This window comes from Rhea americana, unplaced genomic scaffold (assembly GCF_003343005.1).
Source record: "Rhea americana isolate MKP2758 unplaced genomic scaffold, rheAme1 scaffold_262, whole genome shotgun sequence".
Taxonomy (NCBI): domain Eukaryota; kingdom Metazoa; phylum Chordata; class Aves; order Rheiformes; family Rheidae; genus Rhea; species Rhea americana.
In genome coordinates this window covers 1,040,654-1,067,301 of record NW_028186382.1, presented here as the reverse complement: position 1 = coordinate 1,067,301, position 26,648 = coordinate 1,040,654, and the positions used below count along the sequence as shown (strand labels likewise).

The 26,648-nt window shown below is 52.4% G+C and overlaps 1 protein-coding gene and 1 long non-coding RNA gene across 3 annotated transcripts; one reads left to right on the top strand and one right to left on the bottom strand.

Annotated features, from left to right (window-relative positions):
• The first annotated feature begins 8 nt into the window (after positions 1 to 8).
• LOC146594317 (uncharacterized) lies at positions 9 to 3,548 on the top strand. Its single transcript, XR_014896208.1, has 2 exons — positions 9 to 1,622; positions 2,050 to 3,548. It is a non-coding gene; the product is annotated as an uncharacterized LOC146594317 (long non-coding RNA).
• An 8,987-nt stretch (positions 3,549 to 12,535) lies between these two features.
• Positions 12,536 to 20,999, bottom strand: STING1 (stimulator of interferon response cGAMP interactor 1). 2 transcript variants are annotated; one of them, XM_085307733.1, is made up of 7 exons: positions 20,848 to 20,999; positions 20,122 to 20,366; positions 19,295 to 19,475; positions 18,096 to 18,204; positions 17,702 to 17,940; positions 14,397 to 14,583; positions 12,536 to 13,653 (listed from the first exon to the last, which is right to left on the bottom strand). In XM_085307733.1, exons 2-7 carry the CDS (start codon positions 20,364 to 20,366, stop codon positions 13,484 to 13,486), a joined length of 1,131 nt encoding a protein of 376 aa, XP_085163859.1. In that variant the 5' UTR covers positions 20,848 to 20,999; the 3' UTR covers positions 12,536 to 13,483. The 2 variants fall into 2 exon arrangements, with proteins under 2 accessions (XP_085163859.1, XP_085163860.1); XM_085307734.1 differs by having other exon boundaries at positions 14,397 to 14,523.
• Positions 21,000 to 26,648: the final 5,649 nt, after the last annotated feature.

Below are 26,648 nucleotides of genomic sequence, written 5' to 3'. Positions count from 1 at the left end.
CCGCTGGGGCCGGGGAGGCGCCGCTGGGCGGCAAGCAGCAGCCTTGGCGGGCCCGCGCCCTGCCCGCTTTCCGCTCTGGTAAAGGTCTGCCTCGGGCCCGTGGGCTTGGGGATCCCAGTCGGCCCCCGGCTGGGCAATTAACTGCAACCACCGAGTCTCTCTTCCCTCAGGCCTAGGGAAGGAGCAGCTGCAGATGAGCTTGGAGGCCTGGCCAAGGACGCAAAGGAGAAGAGGAAAGGGGTGGAGGCAAAGTGCTGCCTTTGCTTCCTGCCACCAAGCACGGTGGGGGACCACCTTCCCGCTGCCCGCTCCACATTCCTGCCGAGGGGAGGAGGAGCTGCTGCACGGGAAGTGAGGGAGATAGGGGAGCAGGTTGAGCCCAGCCCTTGAGCTCAGCCCTCTTCCCTCTGCTCCAGCTGCCTGACCAAAAAGGTATGTAAAAGGGGTCCCTGATTATGGAACTCCCAGTCCTTTTCTAAGCCTTTTGTTTTATGCTTCTGTTTTTACACCTCTACCTGCACTCACCCAAGGATGCTGYGATCCACCTGTGGGCAGGGGAATGTCCTCCTAGTCATGCGGGGACTGGCCCCTGCAGTTCAAAGGGGAGCCTTTGTGAAAGACAGAAAACATCGAGGAACCAAACTGAGTTAAGGCAGCTGGGTGAGAGTGGGAGTCCAGAGGCAGGGTTCMAGGAAAGCACTGTCAAGGCTGGGAGGGCCCAACTGAGGTTCTCCGGAGTCAGGACCTGCCCCTCTGCAGCCCCTGTTTCATCAGAGTCTCCTCCCTTCATGTCTGCACTGCATGTGGGTCAGCTCTTGTGTCGTAAAGGCCTGTTCTGTGTAGGTCCGTGTGAATAGATAACTGCAGATGGAGGTGAAGAAGTAGCTATTTGAGAACAGCAGGCCAAAGAGAGGAAGAGTATGTGCTAAGAGACAGATTGTGAAAGTCTCCCCAAAACTGATGTGGTCTGGAGACTGGCAGTGGTGTTGAATCCCCAAGAACTTTAAAACCCAGCATACTATGAACCTGCTGAATCTGTACCAGGCTAGCATCACAGGCTAGCATCAGCTGTAGGTTGTGTAACTTGGACCATGCCCAAGAACGCAGAGGCTGCTGTATGCAAACAGAGACTGCAGCATTATACAAGCATCAAATGAGAGAAGAGCCCCTCTGTGCAATGCTGTAAACTACTACCTGGAAACCCCTGCTGTGTCAGTGTGACCCTCCACTCCTCAGTAATCATCTAGAGTCGGATCCCAGGGGTTGCCACCCAGGTAGCAGCATGGTGAATGCAAGTGACCTGCATGAGTAAGTCACTTTGTTGTGGGACTGGTTATGTTTCTAGTAATACCAGTTAGAGTCTATTAATAGTAACAGCTTAACGACTGAAAGGTGTTCTAATAAATTTTAGCTCTGACTTGATGCACCTTAAGGTAAAAGGTAATTGCATACCTGTTCCACATCTGCCCAGAAGGAGAGTTTGGGAAGGGGAGGAGTTGGGGACCCCTCTCACCCAGCTGTGTGCATTGCAGTGCCTGGAGACCAACAGAGGATATGCAACAGCTCACCAAAAAGAGTCTGCAGCTGCTGATGTGGGTGCAGTCCCTGTGCCACCATAGCAGGTGAGGGAGTTCACCCATAGGGCTGGTCAGAGAGRGCAAGTTGTCCCCACAGCCCACACAGGAGAAACAGCAGTTCTCAGCTGTGGCTGTGCTCACAGTACCACCTTTCACTGTGGTCTGTCAGCAGGGGTCTGTCAGGACATGCTTGGTCCCAAATGTAGTGGCTGGATATTACTTGCCAATTCTGTGGCTGGGATTCCTACCTGCCCACTCCCTGGCCGTAGGCAGTGGTACCTGGACAGCTTTCCTTTATCCAGCATTGAGGGGTAGAGGCAGCCCCCTCAGGTCTCTCCTGCTGCAGGTTTCAGGGCAGACATGATGGTTTCTTGCTGTATCAGGCTATGTCCAGCCAAGGACAGTACCAGCAGCAGGAACAAGAGGCAGAATCTTTCTCATCCTTATTAAACCATCTTCCTCTCCGTTTCAGGAACAGAACACTTGTGTTTGCGCAGACGATGCTGTGGGCTCTTCACTCACCAGTCAAAGTAGATTAGAAGTCGGTGCTTTTTTTTCTGGGGGTAGAAGGTGACCAAGGCATCCTGTCTGTATCCATATCTGCCATGATTCTTCGGATCGCTGTTCTTGCCATGAGCAGCTTCCCAGGTAGACCTGAGCATATACTCAGGTATGATGGGAGCAGCAGCCTAGTTGGCTCTTCCTTTTACTGCAGACAAAATTGGTGATGTAAGAGTAAAAATGGCAGCTGATCCTATGCAAACTGCTGTGACTTTGCTGCCTGGAGCAGTGGAGATTCACTCTCAACTTTGGTCCTAAGAGTAATGTTACCCAAGGGGTGGAGCAGGCTTGTAGGGCCTTAGGGTTGCTGGGCGGGACCAAAGCAGGAGTGATGGGCAGAGGAAGGAAGTTTCGGGTTTTACTTCTCTGTAGCACACCCAGAAACAAAGGGGCTTCACCTTTGCCCTGGAGCTTAAAGCACATTGATGAAGTTGCAGCTCTTCTCTAGAGGTGCTGGGATGAAAAAAAGCCTCTCCTGCCCTGCTGGGCTGTGTTCCCAGCACTCGCAGGTTATATCTCCTTGAGGAGGAGTGGGTGAAGCAGCAGCTGCTACTATCCTGGGAGGGGATTTTAGGGATGGGCGAACCTCTGTAATGGCAATGGAGGGTCTGGATCAAAGAGAAAACAACTAACCCAGTCAATAGCTATGTCTCTTCTGGGGAGATCTCTCTGCTAAGAGATAAGTGTAGTAGCGGTTCCTAAATACAGTAAATTCACTGTGGGGGAACAGAGCTGGTTGGACTGAACTGTCCTCTGCCAGCTACCATATAAAGGGCTGAGGCATTTTGTTCCACTTGACTGTTTTGGGGACCAGAGTGGGAGGCTCAGTCAGCCATTTCTGGGAAAGAGAGCCACATGCATGTAGGACAGCTCTTGGAGACTGCTGGAAGGGGAGTCTGTCTTCAGTCTCCAGCAGCCACAAAGACGGCCTGCACAAATCTGACTCATGTCTGATACAGTTTTTAGAGCAGAAACTTCTTTTCTCCCCACCCAAGAAACATGAGCAGACAGGGCTTCTGATTTCCAGTATTTATTCATATTCCAACAGTGATATTAATATTGATTTATGACAGTGCTTTACAGCCTTGTAAATGGAATGTAAGTACATAAGTAGCTGAAATTTTACTTTCTGTAACTTTGTAAAAAAAAAAGAGAGCGCGGTGGGACAGGAAAGCATGTGTAAAGGGGAAGGAGAGAAGGAACCCCAGGAGAACACTTGCTTCTCCCACGAAAAGAAGTGCAGTGGGCAGACAGCAGTAGGGACATGGAGATGGTTCTCAGCTACCTTCTCTTAACTCCAGCAGCACAGCCCAAGAGCTCTTCCAAAGGAGGAGCTGGGGAACAAGCAACTTGTTCTGCAAGCAAGTTCGTTCTTTTTCTTTTGGCCACAAATTAAATAAGTGAAGAGCTGCTTTGTATCAGTTTGGCTCTCCAAATCTTACTCCCAAGGGTAAAAATGATGCAGCATGTTGATGATATGTGTGATTCCCACTCAACTTTTCCCAGTAGCTACACAGCAAGGGGTGTATAGGCTGCCATAAGCAGAAAAAGCCAGTGGGGGAGAAAGTGCGGCAGGCCTGCCTGCTTCCGTTCTTCTGCAGTATTTTATCCATGGGTTAATGAATACAAATTCTAGTTACTGCTCCTTCTGCAAGGTTGTCTGGAAAACAAGCTCACTTACCCTTTGTGGCTCTCTCTGGTATTTCACAGAATGGCCCTAAACAGCTGGTCAAAGGATGGGTAAGAGTTGAGATATCAGTTACCACCAGCAACAAAGACAAGGGCAGAGCATGGCTTTCTATCACCAGCCTGGCAGGCCCATTTGAGGGTCCACACTGAAATGCTTTGACCATTTTTGTACAGAAAAAGAACAAAACTCCACATTGTGACAATTCCAGTCCATACCACATTGGGAATAAAAGCTCTGTTTTTTTTTCAAGCAGAGGGAAGGCCTGATGCACTGCTGAGTGAACTTGTATCATTCAGCTGCAAGTGACCTGAAAACCAGCTCCCAAAGACCTCAAGATTTCCTGCTTAGCGTCCGAAGTGTAGCTATTGTTGAGCACCAGACAGAGTGTCCAGGGTTGCTGTGTGGTTGATGAAAGTATGGCCAGACCTGGCATTTCAGTCAAGTTGTGCCCGGCAGAAGCTTTACCAGGGCCTCCTACAGAAGCTTGAGAACATCAACAGCCAAAGTTAGAGCAACTCAAGTGGGCTGCAGCTGAAATGTAGATGTGTGTTCTCATCAGCACCTTTAGCAAATGGTGGGATGCTTCTAGGTGGGATAAACAGGAGGAGCTTTCCCTGAGGGCTGTCCCACAGCAGCAGTCTCTGCCATGGATAAAACACTGCTGGCCACAGCCTCAGGAAGTCTTTACAGTGAAAGGCAGTCAAAGCGCCAGCCCATCCCATACACAGACACACTCTGACCTGTCAGTGCCCAACTTTGCTGTATATGGTTCAGGGTTCTGCTGCTGCATTTCTCCCCTCCACACTTGGTTCATCTCACAGTGAAGATGAAACTTTCTTTTGGYATGGCTGTGCTGGCTTTTGTGCCAGCCTGTTTCCTACATCCTGTTGGTAAGATTCCCCATCAGTCTTCTCCAGGGTGAACAGGCCCTGCTATCCCAAGCTCTCCTGATGTGGAAGATGCTCTAGCCCCTTAATCATCTTCGTGGCCCTTTGCTAGACTCGCTCCAGGCTTACATTTGGAGCCCAGAAATGGACACAGTACTTGAGGTGTGGTAGTCTCACCAGAGCTGAATAGAGGGGAAGGATGTGCTGGCAATGCTCTTCCTGATGCTGCCCAGGATGCCATTGCCCTCCTTTGCTGTAAGGGCATGTTGCTGGCTCATGGTCAACTTGGTGTCCACCAGGACCTCCAGGTCCTTCTGTGCACCTGTTTCCAGTTGCTCTTCTGTGTGGGTATGTTTCTTCCACTGGGATGGGAGAAGACTGGTGGTGTAGGGACATATCTCTGGAGGGAAAAAAGCTGCGGTGAGATGTGACCCCTTTSGGGTGTGAGCCTCTGGAGGGAAGACAGCCAAGATGGGATGCGTCTCTGCTGTAGTTTTCTGGCTGTAACTGGTGATCTCCAAGGGCTGATCTGTGCATCCAGACACCAGTCTTCTGTGCTGCCATCCCAGGCAGAGCCCTGTGGGTCGCACTGGCCTCAGGGAAGGGCTGGGAGGCCCAGGAGCCCGATGGCACCAGCCCCAGCACTGACATGACACTCACCATCCAGCTTGGCAGGGGAGCAGACCACTGGGTCAGACTGGGCTCTCAGCCCAGTGCCCTACAGGGCCAGGGCTAAGACCCCCCTGTCTTGGCTCCCCAGGGCCCCAGCCATCTGGAAGAAGAGTGAGAGGGCCTGGCTGGGAGTGCCCCCGACCTGGCATCATTTGCAAACCATGAGTGGCCCTGCAGCCCCCACAGATTCCTTTGGTGGCTCTGCAGCCCCCGTGGTGCTCCCTGTGGTGGCCTTTCAGCCCCTACAAAAGTCCTTCCAGCAGCCCCAAAGCTCCCATGGTAACCCTGCAGTTTCGATGGTAGCCCCTGTGGCCCTGCAGCCATCCTTAGCCCTTCTAGGTGCCCTTGGCCCTGCACAGCTGGGCTACTTCACCCACRCTTGGTGCACAGAGGCTCCATGGGGCCTGGGGCAGGAAGCGACCCATGCTCACACTAGGGTTGGGGTGTGCGGGGCTGGCTGCAGGAGCCTGGCTACTGCCTTGGTCAGTAATGTCACCAGTTATTCCACGAAGGACTTCATGAGAAGAGGCATGCAGGTTGCAGCTGTTGTGTATTGCAGAGGCCTTCAGCATCAAAACAGTTCCCTGCCTTCAGTCAACATCTTACAGTTCAGGCCAGTCTGGATTGCTAAAAAATGGAAAATTAAATGATACAGAAAATGCTTTTCTTATAATTTAATGTTTTCACCATACTCTTCTTGTGCAGTTAACACAGGCTTTCTCTTTGCTGGCCCAAGAAATACCAGGTCAGGYGCCGTGCACCTGCAGACCAGTTCACAGGGAAAGATGCTGGAATATCACGGCTGCCATTACTTTCTCAGTCAGGGCACAGAGCCTGCAAAGTGTTTTACTTTCCCACCACCTCGCCTCACCCTCGCAAGACACGGTTTTACTTGATGCTAGTACCCAGGGTGACTGAAGAGGACAGTGTAGGGAGGAGAGCACGCATCTACCTCTATCACCTGCTGTTGATCAAAATTTTCAGCATMAAAAAATGCCAAGTAGAGCAAAAGGCTCCTCTTTCGCCTTACCTCAGCATGTCACTCTGAAAGTGGCTGCAGCACGACTAATGCTGCCAACATTGCTTTGACCTCCCTTCCCTATGTCCTCGGAGCTTTAAGTTGTTTTTCCACTGCTTTGCCTGTGCACCTTTCCTRAGCACTGTGCAGACATATTCAGTGTGACACGTTCACTGAAGGTGCCAGTGAAACCCTGAACGGCAGCACTTACATCTTGGGAAACGCACACTACCRAGCCACAGGGGAATTTGAGGGAGCAAGAGAAATGCACATTGCAGATCCTGAGCCAACAATTTTATACGCAATTGGGGCACTGGATTTTCTCTGTGTACTGCCCCCGTGGAGGCCGCTCCAGGATTTGAAGGCTCAAAGATACAAAGATGGGTGTTCGCAGTCGCAGCTATGCTCCGAAACAGGCAGCGTGCAGGAACATCAAGTCAGCCCGGTGAAGGCTTCCTGACCTTCAGAAGGCTGGCTGCTCTCAAATTCAGTTTATACACACSCATAGTATACTTCATACTGCTTGCACTGAGACAGTGGGAGGAGGAAATCAAAGGCACTGCAGAGTCAGTGCCAGATGCACCATCGAGCAGAGCAGTTACTTAATATCTAATTTAAGTCTGAGAGCCATGAGAGGCCAAATGTGGCTGACAGGCATGCTGAAGCACTGGGTTGCTATTTTCCTTGCTTTGCAAGGATGAAAAGTTTGCRAGGGTGTAAAGTTTGGGATGCAAAACTTTAACTACAGGCAGGAGATGGCCCTTGGGGAACTGCCATCTTCTCGATTACTTCAAATAAACTCATTTCTCAAGCAAGGTCTTAACTACACGAAAGTAAAAAATCAGTCTGAATGCAAGGGCTGTTCCTGGAGCACATGCACAAAACTTGAAAAGTGCAAACCGTGCAGGCTGACTTTGAAAATTGAGATATTGCTGGAAAAAGCACTTGAGGGCAGCATAGCATCACTGAAAAGCCATGGCTGCTCACTGCCTGTAGCAGCTTCTTCAGGAAACACCCACTCGTGGCCTCTCTGACAAGCACTTTCCTGCAGAACAGCAGGAAAAGCATCTTTTCCTCCATTGAAGCATGCAGCTCCCACTGGCTCCACGCACACGTATTGGAGCTGTACTGGTGATACCTGGTTTTACTGCAGCCTCGCAAAGCGAAACCAGCAGCGCAAAGCTGATTGTGACTCACCATTGTTCACAAAGTGTTACCACCACTCCAGAGGTGCAAAGGTATCAGCTGAATTGACCTGATCTTTAGAAATCGTATGGATGTAAGATTTAGGGATACAAGTGAAAGTAGGTCCTGGTGAATTTTGTTAGCTATTGTCAGGCTTCAGCAATATTTTACTTTGGCTTCTTCTCCCCTCCTGCCCACCTCAGATAAGGAAACAGCCTGAATTTGCAAGCCTCCTTAATATGACCTTTTTAAAAAAGCAGAAAGTTTCTTCTCAAATACTTCTAGGCCCAAGTGAGGATRGGGTTGTTGTTCATGGGGGTGGTGGATGGGTGGGAACACAAGCAAGGCTAGGGACACTTTGGGCCACTCGGTACTGGAGATGGTTTTAGAGCAAGTCAAGTTTCAGGGTCTTCTAGAGGATTTGTTTTATTAATGCCAACATTTATATTCAAGCCACTGCATAACGTTTTAGAAGCTTTGAMGTTCACCCTGGCTCTTCCATTAGAAGGAAAATGTTAAGACATATATTTGGCACAAGACTTGAAGACACAGCAGACAGCAGTCATCAGGAAGGTAAGCAGAAATGGGAAGCCGCTACCCATTTCCCATGATCCAGTTGCTAACTGCCAGCATTAACAACCTTTGCAGGGACAAAGTCCTACAGGCGCAGTCAGCGAGAGCTAGATGGAGAAAACCAGCATCAGGATCAGCTGCTCCAATTCATGAACAAGCAAGTGATAGCATAGCTGAGAGCAAGGAACACTGCATCTTCTTTCCTCCTCTTTGAAGCCGTGGGTCTTTCCTACGCTGCTCAAGATGAGATGTGAATACGTAAGCATTMTGTACAGTGCAACTCCAGTTCCCACCAGGAACTGAATTAACTTAAATGGCTCAAAATAAGTTCCTCCAATTTTAAGCAGAGCATTGATGTATTCATAGTTTCGGGCCAGAGAACTGCACAAGGTTTTAAATTTGGAGACAAAAAGGGTCACTTCTCCGTAACAAGCAGTAATGCTCCACCCCAAACTCTTTAAGCAGTGCTGGGTACTAGGGGATCAATGTGTGGATGTGTTGGAAAGGACTTTAAAAAGCCAGTGCTGAAGAGGGCACAGTCTGAGCTGAGAAGAGATGCCAGATCAAGGGAACCGGCTTGCAGTGGTGGTGACATTTTGCTAATGTGAGACACAAGTTATCTTGGTGAATTTTTCTTGCCTTTCAGCTCTGGAGTAGGAGCAATCCAAACCTGGCCACGGTACCAATGTCCCTTGCTACCCAGCAGGAGATGGGATGAGGTTTCCCAGAAGAGCTGGCTGGGATTTCCAGCTCCCAACATGGTGTGTCTCACAGTGAGCATCCCTGAGCACGGGATTAAAGGGCACAGCAAACTGGCCGGGGTCCCTCTCATGGCCATATGTGAACACTGGTCTGGTACTGCTTCTCATAAGCATCTGCCACACCAGCAGCAGTTTCATCTTCTAACTGCAGATCCTGGACAGCGAGGGTTAAGATGATGCTCTGCACTACCTCGTGTTTGAGAGGACTAGCGAAAGGAGGCAGTTTATCGGTGCGTTTCATTACTATGCATCCCAAATGAAAACCTGGCGGTTAAAATAAGACAGCTACTGTGATAAAGGTGGCAGTTCACAACCTTTTTTTATAGGTACCAGAGCCCAGCTAGGCAGCCAGGTTTGCTGAAGTCAAAGGCACAGATCAGCAGCTCCTGGCGGTGGCAGGGAACCCTCTCCTCTGTGCTGAGCCGATGTTTACCGAGAGAGGGATGAGACCGGTCCTGAGCCTCCAGAGAAAAATTGCCAGGGAAATCTGCTGATGTTTCAGTACTTTCATCTTAAACCTSTCATCTTAAACCTGTTGAGGACGAGGCACCTTTCAGCTCCCACCCTTCTGCTGAGTATTGGTGGAGTCAATCTCAAAATACCCAGGACTTTCAGGGAAGTTATCTTTAGTATACATCTCCCTTTAGAGAAAAAAATATGTATTTTTGGAGAGTCTAAAGGGATTTTAGGTGGTAAGGGGAATGTAACCTCCATAAAAAAACCTCCACACATCTCCATAAAAAGAAATCCTAAGCTCGCCATTTCCAAACACAAGCACCTGGTCTGCACTGGCTCTTTAAGAAAACTCTCCTACTGGCCACGCTGAGGTTAGAGACTGACACTCACCTCTGCTATAGGGAGCAGGACTGATGGATCACCGCTGGCAGTTAGCAGTCACTGCTGATTTCTAATCACCTGCAAGGAGAAAAGACCAAAGTATGCCTCCGTAATGACTGCCGGCTTGGCAGCTCCGTGGCTGCAAAGGAGCAGGAGCTCAGCTCATTTGGATCCAAGCAGTACTGACAAAATTTGCTGGGCAAACAGCTAAGCTGTGAGGAGGAGCTCCGGGCAGCCTTGTCCTCGCTTGGGAGCTGCAGCGAGCTTGGTCCCGGCACCGCTCCTGGCCAGAGCTAGGTTGCGGCCACACTGCGCCCAGCTCTGTGCCTCGCTCATGYGTGGCCAGACCCTGTGCACTGACTGATGGCCATGGTGCTGGAGCATGGGCCTCACTGAAGTGAGGCCGTGTTGGGGCCCCAGGGAACCAGCAGGGACATCAGGGCTTTTACCCCCTTGTATCTGTGGGCTGCTGAGAGCTTGGGGCCGCTGCTGCCCAGCCTAGTGCGTACCAGTGGTGGGCCAGGCTACGTCTGCGTTTATGCCACCCTGCAGCACCTTCAAATACCCGCAAAATTGGGGCACCCTCAGTCAGAGCTGGGGGGGGGGATACTGCAATGAGTGCAAAACCTCAGCTGTTTGGTGGCTCTTAGAGAGGTTTGGGGTAGGAGGCAGTTGTCCTCTGTCTGTCAGCTTGGGCAGGGAGCTTCCACTCGCTTTTGAGGCTTGCTTTCCTCCTACATGGGATTCAGCTCTGCTTGTGCTTCACACTGCCAGCAAAGCCTTCCAGCCTGCCTGCTTCCTCGGTGCTGGCAGCGGCAGGAGCAGACCCCTTGGCTAGCAGCGTGGCTTCCCCTGGCAAAAGGCTGCGCTGACGAGTCTGCTCTGTGCTCGTGCCCACTGCTCTGTTTGTCCCCTGCTAGTACCGGCTGAGCTCATCAGCCAGCTCTGACTGCAGGTAGTGATGGCAAAGAGAAGTCCCTGAGTGTTTGAAGGAAGCAAGGAGCCAGGGAGAGGAAGGAGATGGTGTTCATACCCCCATGAGCTAAAGGTTGCTGCTTTAGCTCGACCCTTTCTAGACCTTGTAGGATCCCTGCAGGTGTTCAAGACACAAACCCGTGGGGACTGCAGTGGCACTGTCTTCACTGCTTGCACAACTGCTCTGGCTCTGTCCACGTTGCTGAGCTCAGCCTGGATGCTGTGCATGTATCTCCAGTTTCAGCATTTCCCCATGGGATTTGCTGTGTGTCCTCGGAAGCACTGTGCTGCTGCGAAGCAGGATGCTGGTGCGCAGCAGCAGGGCCAGTGGGAACTGCTGCTGGAAGTCCCAGTTGAAGCTGATGGTCCAACTGGGCAGCTCTCCAGACCTGCGCCTGTCCCTGCAAGGGTGGCCGTGTTGCCAGTGGCTCTTTCTCCCACTCTCGGGCACTTTGTGGGCTGCATTGGGACCATCTGCCTCTCTGCCCTCAAATGTGGGATCTCCCCAGGCAAGGCGCCTGGAGTCTTTCATTTCCCTACAATGTGCCCTGTCTTTGGGGAGACTGAGTTTATGTTCCTGCAGCAGCTTTGGGGTGACTGGAGGTGTTTGAGGGCAGGCCAAGGTCTGCATCGGCCTGCAGCTTTCCCTGTTTCCCCTGCTCGGCAGACACAGCACTGTGCACTTGGCACATCCTGGTGGCCTCGGCAAAGATGCCCAAATCCTGCGCAAACCAGCAGGCCCAGAGGAGCTGGCTCTTTGCAGCAGCCTTCGCTGTCGCAACCCCTCCCTTAGCAGCCCTTTCATCTGCTGTTTTTGTCTTGTGCACAGATGCAACACCCAGAGATTAAGCTGCAGATTAAGGTTTTACTGAATCCTGAAACGGGTTCCAGCTCCCGGGCCCAGCGGCACTAATGTGTGGCCAAATCTCTTTTGTCAGCTTGCTAGGCTGGAGGCAGGAAAGGCATCTCCCACCTCCTCCCCRCGTGCACGAAAGATGGAGCCCAAATATTTGCTTGGGCTTGTTTGCTGGGAGGCAGCCGCTAGGTAAGAGCAGTTTCGTCCTGCGAAGAAAGAGTGGGGAGAGAAGGGGGCTGGGGCTGTTTCACAAGTGGCTTCCCAGAGAGACAAAGAAGCTGTGGCAGACCCATCTCTACACAGAGTGCCACCGGGGTGCAGAGGGTCTGCCCATCTCCAGGCCAGAAGAGCAGTGCCTGCCTGTGAGGACCAGCACATGCTGCCCTGCAGGGCCCGTCAGGCTCACGGGCATCCCTGGAGCCTCGTTATGCTGGCACTGGGCGAGGAGAAAGACGTGCAAGCGCTCACGGTACAGTGGCAAAAGGATTTGGGATCCTGAGTCACAAAACTCAGTGCTCTCAGCCATTTTGGAGCATATTCCCTTGGCAGGGATGGGCCTTCCCTGTTCTTCTGAGGAGCTGGGACATGTCCATGGGGTCAAAGCCCTCACCCTATACGCAGCTGTCTTTTTTGTCCCCTGGATCCTCCTCCTTCTCTAAATGCCCCATTCCCAGGCTGGTGCCCACTGATATGTGTCTCTACATGGCCATGGCTGGGGAGATGCTGGCCTAGGACAGCCAGCAGCCTTGGCTGAGGAGAAACACATCTGCAGGAAACCAGGCACAGCCATGGCTGTCAAGCCTGGGGAAGAGAGGTGCGGGCCAAGCAAAGCCGCACACCCGTGTCGCCAGGGCAAAGCAGGACTGGCTCGTCTTCGCTCCAGCCACACAAACGGCCAGAAGTGTTTGGGAAAAAGGAGGGTGACAAACAACATGACAATCAGTTCAGATAAAGTAAGTGAGCATTTCGGCAGGTATCTCTGCACGCAGTCCAGCGCTGGTGTGCATATACCAAACTTGACTTTTTCAGCTGCAAAGAGGAATCTGTCCCATCCCCTCGAACAGCCAGGCCAGAGCAGCAGGCAGGATTGCTAAAGCTGTTAGAGGAAGCCACAGAGCATGGCCAGGGCATCTGGCATGTAATTCAGGCCTGCAAAAGCTCTCCTGTGGAGGGCATGGGACCGGTGAGGGCATAGAGGTCATCAGCAGGTGCTGCAGGCAGCTCTCAACACAGAATTACTGGAAGTAGCAAATGCAGGGAGAGCTCTCCTACTGCGGGACTGCGGTATGTCACACTTCCCCAGGCCTGACCTCTTTTTCCACTTCCAAATTGCATGTTGGTGGAAAGTAAAGACGTTATTGTGTAACTGCATAGTCGGTCCATCAGGCTGGAGGGCTCATGGAAGTCCTGCGCATATTCCTTGTGCCTGCATAAGTGGTCAGATTAGCCACTCCATGCAGCTTGGAGGTTTTGGGGACTGAACACACACATAAACACATGCAAGTGGGATTTCCAAAGGCCTGTCCAGCATCACATGATCTCCAAGGGCAGACTGCATGTTGTGCCCAAAATTTGGAATAATACAACATCCACCAGAGGAAAATGCCTTATGCGATACAAGTCAAAGCAGATTAAAAAGGCCCAGATGAATTTATATGTACGAGAAATATATAACACTAAGGACAAATAAAAATGGGAAGCCGGTCACAGGACTGTGGTTTGAGTCAGCTGTTTCCAGCAGACATGATCCCTGCGAGTTTATGGTGGTTAAAGTGTCTGGAAGAGGTTGGRGATCGCTGCTATGCAAGTGATTTGCTGCAAAAGAATGAGGTTTGGAGAAAGAAGACCAAAGCCCTGAGGCTGTGGTGTGGGGCTACACAGCACTGGTGCCTCAGAGGCAGTTGCTTCGCAGAGGCTGAGGCAGATCAGACTCGCTTATCTGGAGGTTGAGGTCTGTTGAGCAGAAGGTCCCATCGCACACAGTGTACTCCTCCTGCCATTGCTGCTGGAGGTGCCGGAGAATCTCTCTGGACAAGAGGTGGGCCTCAGGTTCCCCTAACTCTGCAACAGGAGACAAAACCCACCTTTGTTGGTTTGGCCTGAGGAAGGGGTCTGGGCAGGGAGCATAGCCTCTGGGGGATTCCTCAACACACACAGAACTGACTCTGAAGTCAAAATACGGTTCTTGCCTCCCTGCTCCCCGCACCAGAAAAAGGAAAAGAAACATGAAATGCAAGAAAAGAGGTAAAATACAGGCACTGTGTGCTGGATTCCCAGCCGTGCTCGTTGTGATGGGAACTACCTTGCTGCATAGAAATGCTTCTTTCTCTGAGGGAGTGCTCTGAACTTGCTTTGAAAAATGACGAGATTCATTTCAGTGAGAATCCAAAGAGCTATTTTCAAGCCCTGCTGCCCTAGCAGAGATGGGGAGATGGGAAATGAAAGGAAAAGGAGGAAAGCCACAGCATATATATCCTTCCCACTGCAAGGGATGGCTTTACAGTCCCAGCCATTTCTCCCAAGAAACTGAATGCTGATGGGAGCCAGTCCTTCCCCTGAAAGGCTGTTGTTGTAGTTAGTGTTGGACAAGACATTCCTGCTGCCCCAGTGGCGAGGCCTGCTTGTCTCAGGTGCCCTTGAGGACTTGAGTAAGCACCAGCTCTGTCTGCATCCTCCTTGCTCCTTTCAGACCACCACCAGGAGGTCCTTCTGTGTTGGGAGACTGCCCCTTCCCCTGCCATAGCAGAGTCCCCACCATGCCCGAACAGGGATATTAGCCAAGCACTGCATGGCTTTTTACTCACCCTCATATGCAATGAGCCGGTAGGTACCCGCACACTCCTTGGCACCTTGTAGGATCTCCTCCAAGGTCCTGTAGAAAAGCTTGGCCTGCTCCATGCGGTCCTCTCGGCTGAAGGCAGCACACTCATCCTGGGACATGGCGTAGAGAGACTGCAGTGGGGTAGCATACTCCACTGCACAGGGCCTGAGCTGCAGGGATGCAAGAGGAAGGCATGGGAGAAGTAGGACTGAGCCCCTTGGCCCGGTGGCTCCTTGGCCTGCTATGCGTCGGTGCTGCAAGCTGGGGCTGCCGGGACAGCGAAAGCAGAGCAGGCCATGGGGCTGTATAATGTCCAGTGGGACAAAGGGGGCTGGCACGACAGGGAGCCAGCTACCACCATGCCCTCGGCATCAGACAAACTCAGAGAGCACAGAGCAACCAGCTTTGCTGGTGCTCCAGAAGATGAGCCCAAGCCATGATTCTGGAGGTAATTTTCCCCATGGAGTTTGAATCCTCATGGGACCTCCCTTCCCATTTCTGATCACACCTTCTTGGTAGCTCTTTCACTAGAGAAGGGGAACCGTGAGCATCCTTTGGAGAGCAGGAAGACAGAGAAGAGGGTGAACACTGGCAAGATAGATGTAAAGCTAGAAGGAGGCTAGCAAAAAAAAAAGAGGAGGGATTTGTTAAAACTATAAAAATTCCTCATAAAATCAGTGTCAAATACATCAAAAGTAGAAGCTTGCTAGGGAGTTAAGAAGGCTGACAGATGATCGAAGAGCACACAGAGCTTTCAAAAAGGCAGAGAAGTGACATTAATGCTTTGCCTCTGCAAATGGGGCAGCACAGGCAGATGCCTGCAAAGACCAGCCCCAAGGAACTGTCTCAGCCCAAAGCAGCTGAGATGATGAAAGATGTCAGCCAGTTGCTTGGCCTTGCTTGTGTCCTTCTGGTGAGAAGAGCTGAGAACGGACTTCCAGAGGGTCCAGTCCACTAATCAGCTCGGAGGGTCGCAGGTGGGACATCAGCTTCTAGAAAGAGCCTTGGGAGGGAGCAGGTTACCAGCAAGTCTGACACTTATACAGGGTAGATTGGCAGAAGGATACTAAAAAGGAGAGGCAGAGGATCAGTGGGTAAATTCAGAGTAGTGGGAAGCACTAATGGCCTTGGAGTACAGTCACCCCAGGGGTAAGGGAGTTGGAGCATGCCCCAAAAATGGGAGCTGCCCATGCTGCATATTCACGAGTGAACCAGCAGCGAGTGGAGGTGACTCATTTTACTGATGACACAGTGGGTCAGGACAGGTCCGGGCTTCAGAGCTGCTGGAGCTTGCTTGGTACCAAGCGACTCAGCAGGGACTGTCAGACAAAACACGGCAGAAGTGTGTGCAGCATAATGGGAAAAAAACAGTGGTGCCTGTACTTCCCCAGCAATGGGGAAGCCTTCCCTGTAGAAGAACACTGTAGAAAGAGGCCCTGGAGTCTCTGTAGCTGGGGCTCTGAAGGCAGCAGCTCAAAGCTGCCATCAAAAGGCAGATCAGGAAGAGCCACGCAAGAAGCACWGCTATACCACTGCCTCCATCTGTGGTTGTGCCAGCAGGGCTGACACGTGCATCTTTGGTCCCTCCCGCCCCAAGGGTGCAGGGGGCTGAGGCCAATTTGCCTGGAGTCACAGAAGGGGATGAAAGCAAAGGAAGTGCAGAGTAACTTAGGGCTCATCAACTTGGAAAACAAATAACTGGAGGAATGGGACAGAGTCTAATTAAATAATGAACAACATTGACATTTTCAAGCAGCTTTTTACAACAAAAGGAAATACTCATTCACTCCATGGCAAGTGACACTAGGACCCTACATCTGCTTTTTTAAGGTTTTCTGCTGTTTTCCTGAGTTAATACTATTCATGGAGCGGTTAAGTGGTAGATGAGGAGAGAGCAGTGAACGTTGTGTACCTTGACTTCAGCAAGGCTTTTAAACTGTCTCCCATAACATCCTCCTAGATAAGCTCAGGAAGTGTGGGTTAGATGAATGGACAGTGAGACGAATGGATTGAGAACTGGCTGAAAGGCAAAGCTCAGCAGGTCGTCAGCAGTGGCGTGGAGTCTGGTTGGAGGCCCGTGGCTAGTGGCGTCCCCCAGGGCTCAGTACTGGGTCCGATCCTGTTCAACTTCTTCATCAATGACCTGGATTAGGGGACAGAATGTCTCCTCAGCAAGTTTGCTGATGATACCAAGCTGGGAGGAGTGGCTGAGACACCAGAGGACTGTGCTGCCATTCAGAGAGACCTGGACAGGCTGGAGAGCTGGGCGGAGAGGAACCTCCTGAGGTTCAACAACGGCAAGTGCAGAGTTCTGCACCTAGGGAAAAAATAACCCTCCGCACCAGTACAAGCTGGGGGCTGACCTGCTGGAGAGCAGCTCTGCAGAGAAGGACCTGGGAGTGCTGGTGGATGACAAGTTGACCATGAGCCAGCAATGTGCCCTTGCTGCCAGGAAGGCCAAAGGTCTCCTGGTTTGCTTTAGGAAGAGTGTTGCCAGCAGGTCGAGGGAGGAGCTCCTGCTGCTCTACTCAGCCCTGAGGAGGCCTCATCTCGAGTCCTGTGTCCAGTTCTGGGCTCCCCAGTACAAGAGAGACATGGAGCTACTGGAGAGAGTCCAGCATAGGGCTACGAAGATGATCAGAGGGCTGGAGCATCTGCCCTATGAGGAACGGCTGCGAGAGCTGGGCCTCTTCAGCCTGGGGAAGAGAAGACTGAGTGGGGATCTTATCAATGTGTACAAGTACCTGAAGGGAGGGTGTCAAGGAGACAGGGACAAACTCTTTTCAGTTTCATGTCCCACAGGACAAGAAGCAGTGGACAAAAATTGAAGCACAGGAAGTTCTACCTGAACGTGAGGGGGGAATTTCTTCACTGTGAGAGTGACAGAGCACTGGAAGAGGTTGCCCAGAGAGGTTGTGGAGTCTCCTTCTCTGGAGATATTCAAGGCCCGCTTGGATGCAACCCTGTCTAACATGCTCTAGGTGACCCTGCTGAGCACAGGGGTTGGACTAGATGATCTCCAGAGGTCCCTTTCAACCTTACTGATTCTATGATTCTATGAAGTGATACTAATCCCCCTGAAAAGGCTGAGTCTGAGAGTATGTAGCCAGGAGGAAGGAGTGTAGATGGCAGTCATGGACAGACCTCCCCACCTTACAGAAGACTGCTGGAAGCTGAAACCATCTAATAGGAGAGGGGTCACTGTCCTGTCACTGCTGGAACAGGACCTGAGGCCAGAAAGATCTTTGGGCTGATGCATGCTGACTGCTCTCGTGACGCTTAGTATACCTTGTTGTCTTCATCCTTGATCGTGTAGAGGCTGTGTTTGTAGACTCTTCTTTTTGTGCCAGCTCGGGTCAGGGTTGTTTCGGGGAGGTCCATCAGGTACTGGATGTTGCTGTCAGCTTTCTCTAGGTTGTCATAGATGTCACAGCTCAGAGGAATCAAGATGTGGAGCTTCCAGGTCTCCCTGTGTGCCAGCACATTGGGATTGGCTCTGCTGAATTTCTCCATTGACTCTTTCAGGCCTGGTGGAAGAGAATTGGGAAGAGGTGCCTGGGGTGAGAACAGCTGCTCTCTAGTTTGCTCCCCATTTCCCTGCTAACACTGTAAAAGTGGGAGGATTGATATTAGGAGCTATTTCTATCTGTAGGAGTGATAGCGCAGGGAAACAGCTACGTACGTGGCAGAACTATTTTTAGGTACCCAACATAATAAGACCAGGCGAGCCCGTGAGCGACGTTCTGCTTGGACCGCTCAGACATCTCGGATATTTCCACAGCTGAGGGCTTCTGTGGAGGGAAGAAAACAAAATACTGGTGATGAAAGTGACTGCTTAGGCTCTTCTGCAACAGCTGGCTTCCCTATGGGACTAGAGAGAGGCTGTCATCTCGAAACAGCTCTGGAGGGAGAGCAATCCTGCTTCTCCTGTCCATGGCCACATCTGGCGGAGAGGCCAAGAGCCCTCATTGACCCATGCAGCTCAGCTGACCCGCTGTGGCAGCCCAGTGCCCGCCTCCTTCCCGCAGATGAGGAAGCTGATGCTGGAGTGAGCCTTCTGGCTGTATCATCAGTAGTGATCACGTGTGCTAGTGCAACTTGCATGTCTGCCCGGTGCTCACAGCACTCAGGAGGAGGCACCCAAACATCTACCGGACACCTTCTCCAGTAGGGATGGTGGGAATTCCAGGACCACTGGTGGCCCCTGCCTGCTCTATGTGTTCATGTAATGGGAATTGTTCAAAGCCCTTAGGCACCTAAAGGCTTTGCTCCCCAAAACACCTTTCTGTAGCCTGGGTGATCTCTTTCTCCCCCAGGCTCTGCCAGGGTAAAGCACAGCGAGGYTTCTGTGAGGCTGCAGATGTGCTGTGCAGCGCAAGCGTGGCTCTGCCGCACGCCTGCTAATTAACCCTTGGGAGACTGTGCAAGCTGCCTCCCCTTCCCAAGCACTAGCTTGACTGACATGTTTAAAAATACCCATGTTTTCATCTCAGTTGGGCTCTGCCTGTGCTGGGGCTGCTGCCAGCGCCCCAGGGCGGCTGTGCTCATTAAAAGTCTGCCTGAGTGCGGGTGGTTACCTGGCCCTCCTGCCAGGACGCACAGCAACACTGGGCTGAGGAGATCAGCTCTTCAGGGTCGAGCTAATCAGATGGTTTCTCCTGCAGCAGGGCCCCGAGGTGGCTGGGCGGCAGCAGCGGCGCTGCATGCAGGTGGGCTGCACGCCTCACTGGCCAGCGAGGGGCCAAGCAGAGCTGGGCTGGGTGCCCCTGCAGCYCTGCCACTGCTGTGCCCTCTGCCCAGGGATCGCCTGCACACCCCTGTCCCCCCGTAACAACCACTGCCTGTGAAGGGTGGCCAGGCTGGAGGTCGTTGAYGCCTTACATGGAGACCGAAGGTGAGGATCAGGAGCTGGCAGAAGCAGGCCAGGCCCAGGTGGAGGCCGAGCGGCTGCCCATCTTCATCGAGAAGAGCCACGTAGGCTGAGCCGCAGACGAGCAGCAGGGTCACGTGCCAGTGCAGGGGGAGGCAGGCGCCCAGGGCCCTCCGGAAGCTGCCGCCATGCCTGGGTGGGAGAGGGACACAGGTAACACGCTGGTGCCCTCCCACCTGCCCTCCCCAGACCCTGTGGCATGCCGCTGGGGCTGGGGTGTGCTGCCCGGGGCATGCTCCCACCTCCCTGCCAATGCTGCCTGTCTCCCTGAGCAGAGGGGAGCCCCAGGGGCAGGCTGCCTCTGCTTGGAGCACCCTGGGGTGCCCTCTGCTGGGTCAGGCCATGGGTCTTGTGCAGCACCTGCTGGTCTCAGAGAGGAGCAGATGCAATGGTGCCCTGGACAGCAACAGACCCATTATCACCRAAAGCCCTGTGCCCTCAGGCACCTGAAGTTAGGAGAAGACTGGGAGCTGAGATTTATTTCCCAGACATCACAGACAAAAAGCAAAATGGGGAGGTACAGCTTAGATGGGAGGGACAGGTCCATAGACACAAGGGGGAACTGGGCGGGCAGGAGAGGGGGAGAGGAGGAGGAGGAAGAGCTGAGAGATCAGCGAGGCTGATCGAGAGCAGCATGTGCTGCCAGAGGATGACAGAGTGTCGGTGTGAGGGGCATGCATGGGGACAGAGCAGGAGCAGATCTCCACAGGTAGCTATGGTCTTGGCTCTGGGGTGGCCTCACAAGCCCAGCAGACAGCCCCCCTCCATGCTGGCTCACCTGGTTTCAAGGTGGAAGATCTCCTCTGCAAGATAGCAAATGCCCTTGAGCAGTGCCCCGATCTGGAGGGCTGCAAAGTGGGCGGTGAGGATGCGGGCGGTGTGCACCAGGGACTCCCTGGTGAGGTACAGCGCCGCAGCACACAGGGCCAGGAGAACATATGTGGCACGCTGTGCTCGCCCCTCCCTGGCCTTAGGGATTAGTGGGGCAGCAGGGTTGGGAGGTGTCCTCGATTCGTGAGCCATCTGCAGCAGAGAGGGGTGTCAGCAGTGCCCATTGTGCCCCAGTATCAACAACAGCACCTTGGTGAGCGTGCGCAGCCAGAGGTCACCGAGCACTCCAAAAAGTGCAATAAAGTTATCCTTTCCCTTGCCCTGCTCCTGAAACGCAGCCACCTCCGGGGAAGAGCCCGCATGTCCTGAGCAGGGCCACCTCAGAGCTGCAAACACAGCGCTGTCCGGGGGGCCTCCCCCAGCCCTGGACTCACAAATTAGCCCCCCAAGACCCACCAATCCTATCTCACTTTCCTGGCATGGGCAGAGATGGCACCAGAGCTGCCCAATACTCCTCTGGGCCACTGACCCCCATCAGCTGCCCCCTGCATGCCCAAATGGGTCGGCAAGCGAGATCCTGGCTACCGGTCCTACTCCCAAATCAGTGCCAGTCCCACACCGGCTCTTACCGCTCTGTACCTGTGGGGGCCGTTGCTTCTCTTGCAGCACTCACCTGAGCAATTAACAGCCACAACCACAGACGCTGCCTGGGTTTCTTGTGCTGCAGTTAATGAGTTCAAGCTCCAGCCCAGACAACTGCAGCCTCTGGCTCTTTTTGGAGGCTGCTGCTGTGGCCAGTGTCTCAGAGCCTCTGTGCTATACCGATTTCTGGCACCAAGGGAGGGGCTGCATGAGTCTCAGCAGCTCTGCGCAGAAGAAAATGAAAATGAAAATGAAAATGGAAGGAGTTACCCGCAGCTGCAGGCYGTGCAGATGGCACTGTAGCTCTCCCACACTGGGCACTCACAAGTTCTCTAGGAAGGAAGGWAATCCAGACACTGGGCAGGGCAGGGGAATTTCCCAGGGCTCAACATCCAGGAGTTCACCTTTCCAAACAGCCTCAACATACCAATCAGCTCATAAAGGGGCTAAATCAAGCAAGAATGAAAAAGGAAACCAAAAACCTTGGATTTGTTAAGCACAGTAGGTTTCCAGGTGTGAGCTGGACCTTGGAAGAAGTAGATTCCTTCTGGCAAACAGCCTGGAAGGAGGGTGGTGCACAGCTACCTGGACCCATAGAGCTTCAGGAGACAGCAATGCACCTGGGCACCAGCAGCACAGCAGGGGTACACCACAGCTGGGCCCTTGCTGGTGAGGCTGCTCCCTCCACCAGTATCACTATCCYGCTCAGCTGCTGGCCTCTTGGGAGGGATGGGGAGGCATCGCCTAGGTGGGCAGCAGTGAACCTGGGAGAGCCAAAGCTCAACTGGAGTGGGAACCAGTGGGAACCAGTGAGGGCTGTGAACAACAAGGAGAGATCCTAGAGGTACATTGGCAATAGAAGGAAGGCTAAGGGACATGTGGTCTGCTGCTCACTGCAGTAAGGGTCTAAGCAACCATGGATGCAGAAAAGCCTGAGGYACTCAAGGCCTTCTTTGACCCAGTTTTACTACTGAGGTTTGCCCTCAAGCCTCCTAGTTCCCTGGTCCTAGCAGCAGAGCCTGCCGGAGGCRTTACCTGCACAAGAAGATTGACTTAGAGTGCACTGAGCTAGCTGGACACACAAAAGTCCAAGGGTCCTGGTGGGATGCACCCAAAGGTACAAAGGGAGTTGGCTGATGCCAYTGCAAGGCTGCTTTCCCATCTCTTYAGAAGGTCATAGCAATCCTGATGAATGGGAAAAGGCAAACSTCACACTCAACTTCAAGCAAGACAAAAAGGAGGACCTGGTGAACTACAGCCTGCTCAGCCTCACCTCAGTCCCAGGGAAGGTAACGAAGTAAATCCTTCGGGCAGCCAGCTCAAGTGCCTGAAGGACAAACAGGGCAGTAGGAACAGCCAGTGGGGATTTAYCAAGGGCAAATTGAGCCTGAGCAACCTGATTACCCCCTACAAGACACATAACCATGTGGCTAAGGGAAGAACTGTGGCTTACCCTGACTTCAGCAAAGCCTTCAGTATGGTCTCCCATATTCACCTCATAGCCAGACTGGGGAATATGGACTAGATAAGTGAATGTCCAGACTGTGCTCTGGGTGAGCTTTCTTTCTGGCCATGAATGCCCATGGAAGCAGGAAGACTGTCAAGAAACCCTTGCAGACCCAAAGACTGGCAAGCACCTTGCTGAGAGGTCTAAGAAGGCTGCAGCAGGCACCCAGCACAAGATCTTGATCCAGACCTGCCTACAGGTCACATTTAATTCAAGCATTTGCAAAACAAAAGGGTGGGAGGAAGGAATGAATGCACTGAGAGACTGATGTTGTGCCATCCGTGCTTTTCTCAAGGTCGAGAGCCTTGTTTTATTAGTACCTTAGAAAACCCAACAAACCTGCTTTACAGGACATTTGACTTGTTTTCCTAGTCTGGGGAGAGCTTGCTGGTCTAGTCTAAGTCCAGGTTTCCTCTTCAACATAAAGGCTGGCTAAAACATCACACAAGTCACTCCCTCTTCTGGCCTTGAGCTGTCCCTGCCTGCTGGGCCTGCGTGGGCCACCTCTGCCTGGTTCGCTGACCATCTCTGGCTGGCTCTCACGGCGTGCCAGAGCAGCCAGCCTGTCGGGCCCTTGCTGAAGCAGGCTACCCTGCATTCCATCTCCTGTCTTCTACTGGGGCCTCTCTTAGCAGCTGGATTGCATTCCCACGCGTGGAGTCTGGCCACCTTTCAGTTTTACCTTCGGAGCACAAATGCATGCATTATTTCTGTCCCTTTCACTTTTGCTTTGAGCCAGCATGTGCCCCACAGCCCCAGACCTGCTGCTAACAGAGCTGTTGCCAGGGTACTAATTGCAATAAAAGAGCAGCATGAAAGAGCCATTTTGACTGCTGCAGGCTGCAGAAGCTCACAAGACTAGAGAGAGATGAGGATCAGAGCAAAGAGCAATTGCATCCACAGCTCACAGGCCGGTTGCAGAACTGGACAAAAGCTGGGTGAGCAACTTCTGTCCTGGCTCCTGAGAATTGCCCTGTGACAGCRGGGAGAGGGTGCTGCTTGCAGCATAAAGAACTCAGCTTGGCATTTTTTYCTGGGAATTTCAGCAGTCTGTATGCATTCATAGCCCCTCTCCCAGTCACTGCTCCTAGGGTCTCAACCCACTTTGCATCACCTCCACCCCACTTTGTACCTGAACAAGTTCTGTTCTCCTGGCCACCATGGCCTTTGCGGGCTCTCGGCCATGCTGCTTGTGGTGCACAGCTCGGAGCAGAGCTGTAGTGCTAGGTCCAAGAGCCAAGTCTAGGCTCTGTGAACAGCGTCTGAATATCTCCAATCTAGACCACAACATCTCAGCTGGCCTCCCTGTAAGTCAGTGTTGGCAACCCYAGCCCTTGCCTCCTGCATGATGGAGCTTGCTGATGGGTGCTGGTCTCTCCCCACTGACTCCCACGACAGGTAGCTACTCAGGATRAGTGAGCCAACCCTCAGACAGCTGCTAGGTAAGACACAGGTCGCCGTGGGTTTCCTGCTGGCTTCACTTCTTTTACCCAGGMGAGTCACTTTCTCAAGGTCTCTGTGTGATGTCCTGTTTAGACCCAGACGTTAGTTACTGTCTCTGTGCATGCAGTGTTAGGAATCTAGTAGACTTGCCTTCATCAGTCATACTCTTCTCCACGGGCTTAATTAGCTCTGCAGGGCAGAGCAAGCTCTCCGGATCAGGCCTCTCCAGCTGCTGCACTGCAAACCCGCTGGCTACCCCGGCGCCTCCCTGCTCCGGACCTGGGGAACACAACATTGCCCCATACCTTGGCACAACTAGCAAGAAGCGAGCACTGAAGTTGCCAGTGTTTTCCTCTCTGAGCTTTTGCTTTAGTTGATATGTTACATTTCCAGGCTGTGCCTTGTTTGGTAGCAAGCAGTAGGCAGGCTGGCCTCTTCTTATAATTGTGTTTCCATAAGCTTGGGAGTTGATTAAAGTTCCCTCTTTCAGTACTTGCTGTTATTCACTCAGTGAGAGGAAACAGGAAGCCACCTATTATGCCAAAAGATTTTACTGATATATAAAAAAACCCAGCAAGCAATCTCCCCAAATCAAAGTAATGGCACTTCCAAACAGGCTAGTGCTGAGAGCTCTGTTTGAGATTTAACTGGGCAAAGAAATCAAACTATAAAATGCACCCACACTGCAGAGCCCATTGAGATTAGAAGTTTCTCATCCCAGAGATTTTTAAAAAGAATACTGTGACAGGCGCTACAAACCCTTCATATCATAGAATCATAGGATCATAGAATCAGTAAGGTTGTAAGGGACCTCTGGAGATCATCTAGTCCAACCCCCTGCTCAAGCAGGGTCATCTAGAGCATGCTGCCCAAGACTCTGTCCAGACGGCTATTGAATATCTCCAAGGAAGGAGACTCCACAACATCTTTGGCAACCTGTTCCCGTGCTCAGTCACCCTCACAGGACAGAACTTTTTCTTTCTCTTCAGAAGAAACTTCCTGTGAAACAGTTTGTGCCCATTGCCTCTCATTGTCTGACACTGGACACCACTGAAAAGAGTCTAGCCTCATCCTCTTTACACTTATTTAAACACATTGATAAGATTCCCCCCCACACCCAGTTTTCTCTTCTCCAGGCTAAACAGACCCAGTTCTTACAGCCTCTCCTCATATGGGAGATGCTATAGCCTCTTAATCATCTCAGTGGCCCTTCATTGGGCTCACACGAGCAGCTTCATGTCTCTCCTATACTGTTGAGCCCAGAGCTGGACCTAGTACTCCAGGTGTGGCCTCACCAGGGCAGAGTAGAGGGGAAGGATCACCTCCCTCGWACTGCTGGCAATGCTCTTCCTAATGCAGGCCAGAGCAAATTCATAGCATCTCTCTACACACAAGGGATCTCACCTCCTGTCCTGGTGGGATTTTTGCATTCTCTTTCCAGGTTATCACAAATTCTCAGACTTTTAACCAAGACTCTTCACTAGCTAAACCAAGTCCTGGCTACAGCTCTCCACCTGGCCTACAGGCACACACCCATAGCATTGTGATGCTAAGTGGGGCTGACCCCATTTCCTGCCCCGATCAGTACACCAAGGCCCTTCTAGAAACCAGTCCATCTTGTATTGTGGGCCAACTCAGCTGAATGTCTTGCTCCCAAAAGTGGGAAGTTGGACCATGAGCTTCCACATTGCTGACCAAGTGCATATAGGGAGAGCAGCTGATCAGAGGGATGTTGTAGAGCCCTAGGCCATGGAAAACATGGATCCAGATAACACCCAGCTGAAGAGCTGCTTTGACTTTGTCTCACTCCACTCACAAGAGTGCAGAAGTGGATGCTGGTCCAGGACTAGTAAGCCCAAGCTATTCAGCATACACCATTACATGCCGGGGGCTGATGTGGAGGAACCATGTACCACTAGGTGCTGGGGGAAAGCAGCTCTGAAGAGAAGAACCTAGAGGTCCTGGCAGACACCAGGTTGACCATGAGCCAGCAATGTGCCCTTGTGGCAATGACTAATAGTATCCTGGCCTGCATTAGGAAGAGCATTGCCAGCAGTTCGAGGGAGGTGATCCTTCCCCTCTACTCTGCCCTGGTGAGGCCACACCTGGAGTACTAGGTCCAGCTCTGGGCTCAACAGTATAGGAGAGACATGAAGCTGCTCGTGTGAGCCCARTGAAGGGCCACTGAGATGATTAAGAGGCTATAGCATCTCCCATATGAGGAGAGGCTGTAAGAACTGGGTCTGTTTAGCCTGGAGAAGAGAAAACTGGGTGTGGGGGGGAATCTAATCAATGTGTTTAAATAAGCTCCTGATCTCTGGAGACTTGGCAGACCTGTGTGTCTGGAGAGTAGAGGGCTCAGYATGCTGCTCCCCAACCCAACTGGGCTCTTCACAGTCCAGGATGTCCTGGTGCATCCTTCTGAGCTTCCTAGGGGAAGAATATGGAGGCAGCAGCACGCAGCAGAGCACAGCCGGAGCAATGCTGTTGCAGGCTGGGGCATGCCTTGGTGGCATGAACTACTGGCACTAAGACCTCCCAAGTCCAATCAGGGTAGCCTAGAGACCCAAGCAAGGGGTGCCAGTGTGTTCCACTGTGCTCTTCAGCCAAAGGTCTAGGTCAGGGTCTCGGCATGGCTCTTGCAGTCCCACCTTCTGGAGGTCCTCCAGCCCTGACCTCCCACTGCCTTCCCCTTGGCATGGAGGGGCCACATTCCTGGAGCAGGCCAGAAGGTGCATGGCACTGGGCTGCCACTGGGCCGTGTGGTGCTGCATGGCAAAATGAAACATCCCAGGGTGCCTGGTGCAGCAGATTGGGGGCTTGCAGTGTCCCTTTGACAGCACCTTGTGCAGATGATGCTGGGGAGCAACAGAGAAATGTTG

What these genes read in the sequence shown, in the direction of transcription:
- STING1 (XM_085307733.1), bottom strand. Translation starts at nt 20,366, where the DNA reads ATGGCTCACGAATCGAGGACACCTCCCAACCCTGCTGCCCCACTAATC. An exon ending in ATCTTCCACCTTGAAACCAG is followed by an intron (nt 19,476 to 20,121) that starts GTGAGCCAGCAT and finishes TCTCCCACCCAG; the next exon opens with GCATGGCGGCAGCTTCCGGA. An exon ending in CCGGCTCATTGCATATGAGG is followed by an intron (nt 13,654 to 14,396) that starts GTGAGTAAAAAG and finishes CTCCTGTTGCAG; the next exon opens with AGTTAGGGGAACCTGAGGCC.